The following is a 14,977-nucleotide window of genomic DNA, read 5'->3' as shown; positions in this document are numbered from 1 at the left end:
ATCAACATACAGAAAAACACCCAGTGCTCATCCCATCTAGTGTTCCCCTCAGTGCCCGTCACCAATTCCCCCCCACCCCCTGCCCTCCTCCCCTTCTACCACCCCTAGTTCGTTTCCCAGAGTTAGGAGTCTTTATGTTCTGTCTCCCTTCCTGATATTTCCCACACATTTCTTTTCCCTTCCTTTATATTCCCTTTCACTATTATTTATATTAAAACCTCATTTTATTGTTGATCAGTTTTGCTGTCATTTATTTCACCAGCTGAGCATAAATTATAGTATTTCAACAATCCTTCATGGCACTGTCTAAAATTGAGGATTTATTACCTTGACATGGCTGTCTTCAGACTCTATTCTGCATTTTTCTCTTGCTTCATTAATTTTAACTGCATTTTGTTGTTCTAATTGATAGCCTTGATTCTTTCAAAATCAACCAAATACCCCAAGTGGTTTAACTTCTTACAGCATACTTTGATGATGCAATATCAGAATATTTGATATTCTTGAGGGAAATATTCTTTTCCTTCAAATTGATATATAATTTACCTACTATACATTTTACCCATTTAAAGTGTACATTTCACTGGTTTTCAATATATTCACAGAGTTGTGCAGCAGCCACCATAATCAACTTTAGAACATTTTACTACCCACAAAATAGTTGCCTTTACCCTTTAGTAGTTAATTACTGTTATTCAGAGTCCTTGTCCCCCCATGTCTAGGCAACCAGTCATATAATTTATGTTTCTATAGATTTTCCTATTCTGTACATTCCATTAAATGGAATTGTTTAATATGTGGCTAGCTTCTTTCAGTTAGCATGTCATTTTCAAAAAGTACATCCCTGTTGTAGCATGTGTCTGTACTTCATTTTCTTTTATTGATAAATAATATTCCATGTGTGGCTATACTATATTTTATTTATCCATTCATCAGTTAATGATGAATATTTGAATTGTTTCTACTTTGTGGCTATTATGAATAATGCTTCTATGAATATTTGTATTGAAATTTTGTGTGGATTTCTTTTTCATTGCTCTTAGCCAGGAATACAGTCACTGGACCATAGGTAACTCTATGTTTCATATTTTGAGGAACTGCCAAGCTATTTTCCCAAGATTTTATACATATTTTTACATTCCCACCAGCAATGTATTAGGACTCAAATTTCTCCACATCTTTGTCAACATGTGTTAACATCTATCGTCTTTATTATAGTCATCCTAGTGACTATACAGTTGTATCTCATTATGAATGTGATTTTCTAATGATGTTGAACTTGTCATCAAGTGCTTATTGGTCATTGGTATATATTCTTTGGAAAAGTGACTAGTAAGACCCTTTGCCCATTCTTAAATGGTTTGTCTTTTTATTATTGAGTTGTGAATATTTTATATATTCTGGATGTAAGTTCCTTATCAGATGTATAGCTTGTAAATATTTTCTCCCTTTCTGTGGGTTGTCTTTTTTACCTTCTTGATAGTATCCTTTATAGTACAAAAGTTTTTAATTCTCACAGAGTTCAATTATTCTATTTTTAATTTTATTGCTTATGCTTTTGATTTAATATTTAATCCTAATTCACTAAGATGTAACCATATGTTTTCCTCTAAGATCTTTATATTTTTGGCTTTTACAGTTAGGTCCATAATATTTTGAGTTAATTTTTGTATAGAATAAATGAAGGGTTTGACTTAATTCTTTCACATGTGAACATCAGTTGTAGCATCATTTGTTGAAAGACTTCATTATCGAATTGTCTTTTAATTCTCATTAAAAATCAATTCACTGAAAATGTGAGGATTTGTTTCTGGAATTTCACTTTTGTTCTATTCATCTGTCTATCCTTATGCCAGTATACTTCATTGTCTTGATTACTGAGATTTGTTTGTTTTGAAAAAACTTTGTTCTATTTCAAGATAATTTTGGTATTATGGATAGTTCAAATATCCATATGAATCTTAGGATCAATTTGTGGATTTCTGCAAAAAATGTCAGCAGAGATTTTGATAGGGATTGCATTGATTTGAAAGATCAGTTTGGGGAGTATTCACTTAACAATAGTAAGTCTTTTAATCCATAGATATGGAATAACTTTCCTCTTTAATTTTTTTCAATGATGTTTTGTAGTTCTAGCATGTAAGTTTTGTACTTCTTATGTTCATTTTATTCTTATTTTATTCATTTGGAATGCTATTGTAAATGAGATTGTTTTCTTAATTTCATTTTGGATCATGTGTTGCTAGTATATAGAAATAAAATTGATGTTTGTACACTTTCACAAACTTACAGAACTCATTCTAATGATTTTTCAATTTATTTCTTAGACTTATATATACAAGATGATATTTTTTTACCAGCTTAGTTGAGGAATCTTTAGAGATTATACTATAGTAGTTGATTAACAACATATTGGTACATTTATACTATGATAAGTTCTGCAAACTTTAAGTAAGGTGAAGCACATCTATGCATATATTTTGTGGAAGTATTTCTATGATATACTGTTGAGTTAAAAAAACATTTTCCAGGTATCGTTATATATTGGGTAATAGGTATATGCATATATATTGATATAAACTTTAAATGAAAATAGGGAGGTTATGTAAGGAAATTTTTGCATTGTTTTCTCTGAGGAATAAAAATTTTAGATGAACTGCATGCTATAGTTTATCTTTCTTTTCATCTCTGAATATTTACAAGTGCAGTATTTTATTATAAAAGTATATCCATTAAAATAGTGCATGGAGCACTAAATGTCTGGCTTAATGAGATGTAGATCTCTCTCACTTTTTTAATAAGATTTTATTTTAATTCTAATTAGTTAACATACAGTGTTATATTCATTTCAGGTATAAAATATAGTGATTCAGTAGTTCTATACATCACCCAGTGCTCATCACAAGTGCACTCCTTAATACCCACCACCTATTTATTTATTTATTTTTTTTTTTTAAATAAAATTTTTTTTATTTATTTATGATAGTCACACAGAGAGAGAGAGAGAGGCAGAGACACAGGCAGAGGGAGAAGCAGGCTCCATGCACCGGGAGCCCGACGTGGGATTCGATCCCGCGTCTCCAGGATCGCGCCCTGGGCCAAAGGCAGGCGCCAAACTGCTGCGCCACCCAGGGATCCCCCCACCACCTATTTAACCCATCCCCCCACTCACCTCCATTCTGATAACCATCAGTTTGTTCTTTTTTTTTATAAATTTATTTTTTTTATTGATGTTCAATTTGCCAACATATAGAATAACACCCAGTGCTCATCCCATCAAGTGCCCCCCTCAGTGCCCATCGCCTCGTCACCCCCACCCCCCGCCCACCTCCCCTTCCACCACCCTTAGTTCGTTTCCCAGAGTTAGGAGTCTCTCATGTTCTGTCTCCCTTTCTGATATTTCCCACTCATTTTTTCTCCTTTCCCCTTTATTCCCTTTCACTATTTTTTATATTCCCCAAATGAATGAGACCATAAAATGTTTGTCCTTCTCCAATTGGCTTATTTCACTCAGCATAATACTCTCCAGTTCCATCCAAGTCGAAGCAAATGGTGGGTATTTGTCGTTTCTAATGGCTGAGTAATACTCCATTGTATACATAAACCACATCTTCTTTATCCTTTCATCTTTTGATGGACACCGAGGCTCCTTCCACAGTTTGCAGTTTGTTCTTTATAATTAAGAATCTGTTTCTTGATTTGTCTCTTTTATTCCCCTTTGCTCTTTTGTTTCTTAATATCCACATCTGAGTGAAATCATATGGTATTTGTCTTTCTCTGACTTATTTCACCTAGCATTATACTCTCTAGCTTCATTCATGTTGATTTAAATGGCAAGATTACATTTTAATGGCTAAATAATATTCCTATCTCTATCTATATTACAACTTCTTTATCTAGCTATAAATCGATGGACACTTTTCCTGATTCTATATCTTGACTATTGTAAATGATGCTGCTGTAAACATAGAGGTGCGTGAATCCCTTTGAATTAGTGTTCTTATATTATTTGGGTAAATACCTAGTAATGCTATTGCTAGATTTTAGGAGAGTTCTATTTTTAACTTTTTGAGGAACCTCCAAATAGTTTTCCACAGTGGCTGAACCAGCTTGCATTCCCACCAAGAGTGCAAGAGTTCTCCACATCTTTGCCCCACGTTGTTTCTTGTGTTGTTGATTTTAGCCATTCTGACAGGTGTGAGGTGATACTTCATTTGTATTTCCCTGATGGTAAGTGATGGTAAACATTGCTTCATGTATCTGTTGGCCATATGTATGTCTTCTTTGGAGAAATGTCTGTTCATGTCTTCTGCCCATTTTAAAACCAGATTATTGGTTTTTTGGGTATTGAGTTGTATCAGGTTTTTAAATGTTTTGGATATTAACCCTTTATCAAGTATATGATTTGCAAATATCTTCTCCTATTCTGTAGGTTGCCTTTTAGTTTTGTTGATTGTTTCTTTTGCTGTGCAGAGGCTTTTTATTTTGATGTAGTCCTAATAGTTTATTTTTGCTTTTGTTTCACTTGCCTCAGGAGAAATTTCTAGAAAGAAATTTCTAGAAAGAAATTACTTCCTGTTTTCTAGGATTTTTATGGTTTCAGGTCTCACATTTAGGTCTTTAATCAATTTTGAATTTATTTTTGTGTACAGTGTAAGAAAGAATCCAGTTTCATTCTTTAGCATATGTTGCTGTCCTATTTTCCCAATACCATTTGTTGAAGAAAGTCTTTTTTACCACTGGATTTTCTTTCCTGCTGTGTTGAAGAATATTGACCATATATAGTTGTGGGTTTATTTTTGGGTATTCTGTTCCATTGATCTATGTGTCTATTTTTGTGCTAGTACTATAGTTTTGATTACTACAGCTTTGTAATATAATTTGAAGTCAGAACTGTGATACCTCCATCTTTGGTTCTCTTTTTTCAAGATTGCTTTGGATATTCAGGGTCTTTTATGGTCCCTACAAATTTCAGGATTGTTTGTTCTAGTTCTATGAAAAATGCTGTTGGTGTTTTTTTTTTTAATCTTTTATTTATTTATGATAGTCACACACAGAGAGAGAGAGAGGCAGAGACATAGGCAGAGGGAGAAGCAGGCTTCATGCACTGGGAGCCCAACATGGGATTCGATCCCGGATCTCCAAGATCGCGCCCTGGGCCAAAGGCAGGCACTAAACCGCTGCACCACCCAGGGATCCCGCTGTTGGTGTTTTGATAGGGAGTGCATTAAATGTGTGAATTGCTTTGGGTAATACAGACATTTTAACAATGTTTGTTCTTATAATCCAGGAGCATGGAATGTCTCTCCATTTCTTTGTGTCATCTTCAATTTCTTTCCTCCATGTTTTACAGTTTTCAGAGTACAAGTCTTTTACCTCTTTGCATAGGTTTATTCCTATGTATCCATTATTTTTGGCACTATTGCGAATGGGATTGTTTTCATAATTTCCCTTTCTGCTGCTTTATTATCCATGCATGGAACACAACAGATTTCTGTGCACTGATTTTGTATCTTGCAGATTACCTGAATTCATTCATCAGTTCTAGCAGTTTTTTGGTAGAGTCTCTTGGGTTTTCTTTATAGAGTGTCATGTCATCTTCAAATAGAAAATTTTTTACTTCTTCCTTACCAATTTGGATGCCTTTTATTCCTTTTTGTTGTCTGATTGCTGTGGTTAGGACTTCCAGTATTATGTTAAATAAAGTGATGAGAGTGGGCATCCTTGCCTTATTCCTGACCTTAGGGGAAAAGGTCAGTTTTTCTTCATTGAGAATGTTAGCTGTGGGGTTTTCATATAAGGCCTTTACTATATTGAGGTAGGTTCCCTCCAAACCATCTTTGTTGATGGTTTTTATCATGAATCTATGCCATACTTTGTTGAATGCTTTTTCTTCATCTATTGAGAGTATCATATGGTTCATGTCCTTTCCCTTACTGATGTGGTTATCACGTTGATTGGTTTGCAAATACTGAACCACCCTTGTAACCCAGGAATAAATCCCAATTGATCATGGTGAACGATTCTTTTAATGTACCATTGGATTTGGTTTACTAGTATTTTATTGAGAATTTTTACATCCATGTTTATTAGGTCTGTAGGCTCTGATGTCTTTATCTGGTTTTGATATTAGGGTAATGCTGGCCTCATAAAGTGAATTTGGAGGTTTTCTTTTCTTTTCTGTTTTTTGGGGATAGTTTGAGAAGAAGAGGTATTAACTCTTCTTTAAATGTTTAGTAGAATTTGTCTATAAAGCTCGAATTTCTGTTTGTTGGGAGTTTTTTGGTTACTGATTAAATTTCCTTACTGGCTATTGGTCTGTTCAAAAATTCTATTTATTCCTGAGACGCCTGGGTGGTTCAGCTGTTGAGCGTCTGCCTTTGGCTCAGAGCATGATCCTGAGCCTGCTTCTCCCTCTGCCTGTGTCTCTGCCTTTCTCTGTGTCTCTCATGAATAAATAAATAAATAAAATCTTTAAAAAATTCTATTTATTCCTATTTCAGTTTTGGTAGTCTATATGTTCTCAGGAGTGTATCTATTACTTTTAGGTTGTCCAGTTTATTGACATATAGTTTGTCATAATATTCTCTGATAATTGTTTGCATTTCTGTGATATTGTTTATTATTTCTCCTGTATAATTTGTGATTTAATTGAATCTTTCTTTTTTTTTCTTGATAAGTCTAGCTAGAGGTTTAATAAGTTTATTGATTTATTCTAAGAACCAACTCCCGATATCATTGATCTGTACTATTTCTTAAAATTTCTATATCATTTATTTCTGCTCTAATCTTTATTATTTCCTTTCTTCTGCTCGTTTGGGGTCTTGTTTATGGTTCTTTTTCTATCTCCTTTAGGCATAAGGTTAGGTTGTTGAGATTTTTCTCGTTTAGGTAGGTGGTATTGCTATACATTTCCTTCTTATGGCCATCTTTGCTGTATCCCAAAGGCTTCGGATTGTTGTGTTTTTATTTTCATTCGTTTCTATTTACTATTTAATTTCTTCTTTTATTTCCTGGTTAACCCATTCATTATTTAGTAGCATGTTATTTAACCTCCATGTATTTGTGGTCTTTCCGGATTTTTCTTGTGTTTGACTAACCCTTAGCCCTAACCCTAATGTTTTATAGCATCGTGGTCAGAAAAGAACCATGGTATGATTTCAGTCTTCTTGAGTTTGTTGCAGCTTGTTTTGAGAGCTAATATTTGATCTTTTCTGGAGAATGTCCATCCCATGTACACTGGGGAAGACTCTATTCTGCTGTTTGGGGATGGAATGTTCTGAATATATGTTAAGCCCATCGGGTCCAGTGTGTCATTCAAAACCATTGTTTCCCTGTTGATCTTCTGCTTAGATTATCTGTCCATTGATGTAAGTGTCGTGTTAAAGTCCCCTACTATTACTGTATTACTATCAATGATTTCCTTTATGTTCATTATTAACTGCTTTATGTATTTGAGTGGTCTTATGTTGAGTGCGTAAATGTTTACAATTGTTAGATCTTATTGTTGGATTGTCCTCCTTGTAACTATAGTGTCCTTTTGGTTTCTTGTCATAGTCTTTGCTTTAAAGTCTATTTTGTCTGATATAAGTATTGGTACTCCAGTTTTCTTATGACATCCATTTGCATGATAGATGTTTCTCTATCCCCTCACTTTCGATTTGTAGGTGTCTTTAGGACTGAAACCAGTCTCTTGTAGGCAGCATTTAAAGAGTCTTGTTTTTTTCCCTACTTTGTAACCATATGACTTCTGATTGGAGCATTTAGTCCATTTACATTCAGAGTTATTGATAGATATGCATTTATTATCACTTTATTATTTGTTTTGTGATTGTTTCTAAAGATTTTCTTTGATCCTTATCTTTCTTTCATGTTTTATTGTTTTTTTTAGTGATATATTTAGGTAACTTCTTTTTATTTTTTTGCACATTTATTTGTCATTTTTGTTACATGATTACCATTAAGTTGGTGTATAATCTCCTCTGCATATAGCAGTCTATATTAAGTTGACGGTCATTTAAATTTGAACCCATTCTTTACTGTTCTCCTCCCCATGTTTTAGGTATATGTTGTTATGTTTTGTATCCATTTAATTTGTGAATTTCTTGACTGATTTTTTTTACAGAAATACTCATTTTTACTGCTTTTGTGCTTCCTACCATTATAGTGTTAGTTTTGGTCTTTCCTTTCCACTCAGAGTCCTGTTTAATATTTCTGGTTTAGAGGACTTGAACTCCTTTAGTTATTGTTTGTCTAGAAAACTCTTTATCTCTTCTATTCTCAATGATAGCCTTGCTGGGTAGAGTATTTTTAGCTGTAGACTTTTCCCTTTTGGCACATTGAATATATCATGCTACTCTCTTTTGGTTTGCAAAGTTTCTAGTGAAAAAATCTCCTGTTAGCCTTATGGGTTTTCCCTTGTATGTTTCTGTCTTCTTTTCTCTTGCTGCTTTTAAAATTTTTTATTTTTTCACTATATTTGGTAAATTAATTACAATAGGTCTCAGCGTGGGCTTCTCCTCCCCCCCCCTTTTTTTTGAGAGATAGAGGTGTCAGGGGGAGAGGAAGAGAGTGAATCGCAAGCAGGCTCTGGCCCAGTTTGGGTCTGACATGGGGCTGGATCTCACAACCCTGAGATCATGGCTTGAGCCAAAATCAAGACTTGGACGCTTAACCAGCTGTGCTACCTAGGCACCCCTGTGGGCCTCCTTTTTTTTATCTTGATGGACGTTTTCTGTGCCTCCTGGATCTGGGCATGTTTCCATTCTTGGATTATGGAGGTTTTTAGCTATTATTTCCTCAAATAAATTTTCTGCCCCATTTTTCTCTCTTTATACTTTGGAACTCATATAATATGAATGTTATTACTTTTGGGAGAGTTATTGAGTTCTATAAGTTTATTCTCATTTTGCATAATTCTTTTTTCCTATCTTTTGTTCAACTTGATCACTGTCATCTAGGTCACTAATTCATTCCTCTGCTTCTTCTATCCTTCTCTGCATTCCATCAGGCATGTTTTTCAGCTTGTTTATTGAGCCCTTTATTTCTGCTATATTATTCTTTATCTTGTATTAAGGGAGCTGGCAGGCTCATACATGTCTTTCACTCTTTTCTCAAGTCTAGGACTATACTTATATTCATTGCTCTAAATTCTCTATGAGGCATTTTACTGATGTGTATTTCACTTAGATCTCTGGATGTGGCCTTGTCCTATTCTTCCATTTGAGATAAATTTCTCTCATTTTTTGTTCCTCTGTGTTTGTTTCTCTGTGTAAAGAAAGTCAGATATGCTTTCTGTTCTCAAAAGTGGTTACTTTATGAAGAAGAGGTCCGATAGTGCCCTGGAGTGTAGTGTTCCCTGTTTACCAGAACCTGGCACTTCAGGAGACTGTCCTATGTGTGTTGGTTATGCCTTGCTCTTATGTCTGAGTTGCTTTTCCTTTCAGTGCAGTTTTCTGGACTTATGCTTTCCTGCTTTGGGCTGTGGTTGCTATCCCTGGTGTGAGTGAGATTCAGGCAGGCCAACTCTGAGGGAGTGTGGCTTTGAGGAAACTTGGGAGTAGGGCAACAATGTTCACAAAATTTGTACTGGGCTACTGGTCCCATACCAGATCTCCTAAAGTGCTGTAGAGGCTGGAGGCTGCATTTCTTTGGTGGCTGGGGCCACATGGCTGGGTACCATGCACTGGCTGGGTGTGAAGTGCAGTGGTGGTGGTACATTGAGAGGTTGGGCAGGACACATGGATAGCTTTCATAAAATTGGCCCCAAGCCCAGGGCAAAAGCTAGCAGGCTTGGAGTGGGTGAGTCCTTAGGAGAACTCATGGTGTTAGCATACTACTAGGAGTTTAGGTAGCGAATGTCTGTGCAGCCTTGCTTCCTGCAGGTGACCCTGTGTTTATGCTGGGGGATGGGGTGGAGAATGATGCCTGCCAGGTCCCTCATTTTCAGAGAAGCACCCCCAACACACTCTGAAATCAGTATGAAAAAAATCTGTCTCTCATATGTCCCCAGTATTGTGTAAATTGCTGTTTTTTTTTGCTTCCTATCCATGCAGGTTACTGTCTCTTTAAGGGCAGAGACCCAGCTATCACTTGCACTCCTCACTATCCCAGTGCTAGGTCAGCTGACTTTTAAAGATCTGACTCTAAGTCCCATTAGTTAAACAAATTCACAGAATTCAGCACCTCTGATTTTCAAAGTCAAACATGATGAGGATTAGTCTTCCTCCTTGTGGGCTCCCTGGTTCTTTGGCCTTTTCTCTGCCCTCTGCACATGCTAGCTCCCTCCCTCCAGCTGTCAGCCCTTGCCTTTTTGTCTTTCCTAACCTTTCCTAATGCAGCTTGTTCTCTATTTTTAGTTATGGAAGTTTTGCTTTCTTCAGTTCTGAGGATTTATTTACTTGCATGTGGATGATATCTACTTGTAATGAGATGGTGTGAGTTCAGCGTCTTCCTTCTCTGCTCTCTTCCCAAGCTCCTTCTAGAATCTCTTATTTCTGACCTATGTGGGTCCTCTATTTCTTTGAAGAGTTATATTTCATATTGAAATTAATTCCTGTATATTGCTACATATTCTTGTGTTAGTCATTTCACCTTTTTTATATTGTGAACTCTTTATATTTTTCTTTTGTTCCCCATTGTGTGACTGTGTAAGTTTTCAAACACACAGAGGAGTTGAAAAATTTATAGTATGAGCATTCATATATGTATGTATATAAACAACACACACACATATATACTCACCACCTAAATTTGAAAATGATCATTTTGCTATATTTACTTTATTATATATGTCTATCCATCTGTGTAACCATAATACTTCTATGGATACATTTTGAATTAAGTGCAGGTATCAGTAGACCTCTTAAAACCTCAGTATGCAAATCATTAACTAGAGCTCGATATTTTTTATAGTACTTTTTCCCTAATTTTTTATGACATTCAATTTACACACGGAGAAATAATAAATTTTATCATACAATTTGATGAGTTTTTACTATTGTATACACTTATACACTGTGTATACACTTATGTAATCCAAGCCTTTATCAAAATTTAGAATATTACCTTTACTCATACTTCCCTTCAATGAGTTCTCCTCAAGTCAACCACTGCTCTGATTTTTTTTTCACCTTAGGTACATTTTGCTTATTCAAATTCTAATATAATTATATTATATACACTGTTTTATGTATTGCTTATTTTATTTAACATAATGTTTTTTGAGAATCATCCATGTTACTGCATCTGTCATTAGTGTTTATCTTTCAACTGGTGAGTGGTAATTTATGAGTATAGCATATTTTTGCTTTTGATTCTCTTGTTGAACAGCTGGACTGCTTCTAGGTTGTTATGTATAAAGCCATTAGGGTCTTACACAAATTATTATATGGCCACATGCTCTTTATTTTCTGGAGTACATGCATAGTAGTGAATTTATAGGTCATAGGACAGATAGTTTTATAGAAAACTACAAGACAATTTTCCAAAGTTCTTGTGTCATTTTATACTTCTATCAATATTTGGTAGTAGTCTTTTTTAATTAAAAATAATTATTTCAAAAAATTTTAGTCATTATGGCAGTTGGACAGTAGTATCTTGTGAGTTTTTTTATTTCCCTGATGATTATTTTTACTATCTGCTCTCTTTCAGACAGTTCGGCATGGTTTTCCTTATCAGCCCACAGCATTAGCCTTTGATCCAGTTCAGAAAATCTTGGCTATTGGGACAAGAACAGGTGCTATACGAATGTATCCTTAATTTTTGTTACATTAATACCAATTACATTTTCTTAAATATTCAGGTAAGTGGAATATGATCAAATAAAGTTGATTTCTTTGAAATGAGTAATGATTATGAAAGCCCACATTATCCAGTTTATTGGCATATTTTTAATGTCTGTGAGATAACTCTTGATGTCCTTTCTTTAATTCCTTGGGATAAATATGCAGAAATGGAATTGCTGAGTCATAAGGAAGTTCTAGTTTTAATTATTTGGGAAACACCATACTGTTTTCCATGTGGCTATACTAATTTACAGTCCCACCAACAGTGTACAAGGGTTCCCTTCTCTCCATATCTTTACTAACAGTTGTTATTTCTTATCTTTTTGGTAAAGCCATTCTTACAGACGTGAGGTGATATCTCATTGTGGTTCTGATTTGCATTTCTCTGATAATTAGTGATGCTAAGCAAATTTTCATGTACCAGTTAGCCATCCATAGGTCTTCTTTTGAAAAATGTCTATTCAGATCCTCTGCCCATCTTTTAATATAATTGTTTTTTATTTTGTTATTGAGTTGTATGAATTCTTTGTATATTTTGGATATTGACTCTTTATCATATGTAATTTATAAATATTTTCTCCCATTTATTTTGTTGATGATTTCCTTTGTTGTATGGAAGTTAGTTTCATGTAGTCCTACTTGTTTATTTTTGCTTTAGGTATCAAATCCAAAAAATCATTGCCAAGACCAATGTCTAGCAGCTCACTGCCTTTATTTTCTTCTAGATTTATAGTTTTAGGTCATATATTCAGGTCTTTAATCCATTTTGAATTAAGTTTTGTGTGTATTTTAAGATAATGGCCCAGTTTTATTCTTTTGCATGTGTCTGCTCAGTTTTCCTGACACCATTTATTGAAGAGACAGTCTTTTCTCCAGTGAGTAATCTTGCTCTCTTATCAAAAATTAGTTGACCATGTATGCATGGGTTTATTTCTGGGCTCTTGGTTCTACCATTGGTCTGTGTGTCTGTTTTATTCCAATACCATAATGTTTTGATTATTGTAACTCTGTAATATAGTTTGGAATTAGGAAGCATGATGCCTCTAGGTTTGTTTTTTTTTTTTTTCTTTTTTTTTTCCTCAAGATTACTCTGGCTATTCAAGGCCTTTGTTTGTGTGTGTGTGTGTGTGTGTGTGTGTGTGTGTGTGTGTGTGTGTAGGTGTGTTTAAGGATTTTATTTATTTATTCACGAAAGACACACACACACACACACACACACACATACACACACACACAGAGGCAGAGACACAGGCAGAAGGAGAAGCAAGCTTCCTGCAAGGAGCCCGATATGGGACTTGATCCCAGGACCCTGGGGTAATGCCCTGAGCCGAAGGCAGACACTCAACCACTGAGCCATCCAGGCGTCCCCCTGTTGTGGTTTTATACAAATTTTAGAGTTGTTTGTTTTATTTCTGTAAAAGATGCCTGCCTTTGGATTTTTTTAGAGGTTGCATTGAAGCTATATATTGCTTTGGGTAGTATATATATTTTAATAATATTAATTCATCCAATCCATGAGCATGGAATATCTTTATATTCATTTGTAACCTCTTCAGTTTCTTTCATCAATATCTTATAGTTTCTAGTGTCTAGGTCTTTCATTTATTGGTTGAATTTATTCCTAGATATTTTATTCTTTTTGATGTGGTTGTAAATGGGATTGTTTTTTAAATTTATCTTTCTGATAATTTATTATTAGTATATAAAAATGCAGCTGTTTTTTGTATATTGATTTTGTAAGATCATTTTCTTTTTGATCTATGTGAATCTACTTTAATTGGTATATTAAGATAACTTACTATAAGGTAATTGTTTATATGTTAGAGCCTAATTCTGCCAATTTACTTCTTTGCTTTCTGCTTGTTTCCCTGTTTCTTGTTTCTGTTTGACTTTCCTATTTTCCTATGGGTTATTTGAACATTTTAAATAATTCAGACATGATACATTTATATTGTTTTTGAGTATATTTATTTGTAGTTTTCTCAGTGGTTGCTTTAGGTATTACAATAAATGTACATAAATTTTCACAGTCTACTGGTATCAATATTTTTTCACTTTGAGGGAAATGGAATCCTTACTTCCATTTAGGTCCCTATACCCTGTCTTCTTTTAAAGTATAATCATCTTATGTATTTCCTGTAAATGCCTCAAGCAGCACCACATCAGATGGTGCTATAATTTTTGCTTCAGCTATCAAATGTGACTTAAGAAACTCATAAGAAGTATGATAATCTATATTTATCCAAATTTTTACCCATTCCTATGTTATTTCCTTTCTGAAGTTACCAGAAAACCCCTTTTCCAGGGTTTTAAAAGTGAAAATATGGGATGCTTATTTGAGAACTTCCATTTCTTTCTGATTAGAGCACTTTATTTAGACATTTTTTAAGGATATATTTGTTATTTGAAACGAATTGTCTCAGTTTTTCTTCATCTGAGAATGTATTTATTTGTCATTCCTCAAGGATATTTTTGTTGTATATACACAATGAACAGTTACTTTCTTTAATTACTTGAGAAATGTTGTAAAACTTTCTTCTGGCCTCTATGGTTTCAGATGAGAAGTTACTGTCATTCAAATTCATGTTCATTTATAAGACTTTCTCTGGCTGCTTTCCAAAGCTTTTCCTCTTAGTTTTCAAAAGCTTAATTATGATGTTTCTTGACATGGATATTTCTGGGTTTATCTTTTTTTGGTGTTTGCTCCACTTACTGCGTCTGTAGGTTTATGTATATCATCAAATTTGGAAGTTTTCAGCCATTACTTTTTTTATAGTTTCTCAATTCCACCGTCTTTTTGCTCTCCTCTGGGACTCCAATTATATGAATGTTAGATCTTTTTTCTTGTCCCACAGACCCCTGACACTGTTCATTGTGTTTCCCCACTTCAGTCTTTTTTCCCTCTGTTCAGATCAGATACATTTTATTGATCTTTTCCTAAGTTTACTCATTTTATCCTTGTCATCGCAACTCTACTACTGAGCCTATCCATTTTTACCTTGGTTATTATATTTTTCATTCAATTTCTTTTTTAGAATTTCTATTTGCTGATCTTATTTGTTTTAAGAAGTTTAATAATTGCTTATTGAAGGATTTTTGTCATGGCTGTTGAAAACCTTTTTCAGATAATTCAGATAATTTTTCAGAACATCTGATTCATTTTGATGTTGGCATGTATTGATTATCTTTCC

At 34.3% G+C, this 14,977-nt stretch overlaps 1 protein-coding gene across 3 annotated transcripts in view; it reads left to right on the top strand.

The window, feature by feature from the left end:
• STXBP5L (syntaxin binding protein 5L) overlaps positions 1-14,977 on the top strand; it is a 380,025-nt gene that overhangs the window by 68,820 nt on the left and 296,228 nt on the right. For all 3 annotated transcript variants that reach the window (XM_041771139.1, XM_041771064.1, XM_041770992.1), the window contains exon 3: positions 11,653-11,750. In XM_041771139.1, the coding sequence (XP_041627073.1) occupies positions 11,653-11,750 (98 nt within the window). The remainder of the gene's footprint in view (positions 1-11,652; positions 11,751-14,977) is intronic.

The sequence above is a fragment of the Vulpes lagopus genome, chromosome 1 (genome assembly GCF_018345385.1).
Source record: "Vulpes lagopus strain Blue_001 chromosome 1, ASM1834538v1, whole genome shotgun sequence".
Classification (NCBI taxonomy): Eukaryota; Metazoa; Chordata; class Mammalia; order Carnivora; family Canidae; genus Vulpes; species Vulpes lagopus.
This window is presented reverse-complemented; position numbering and strand designations above follow the sequence as displayed.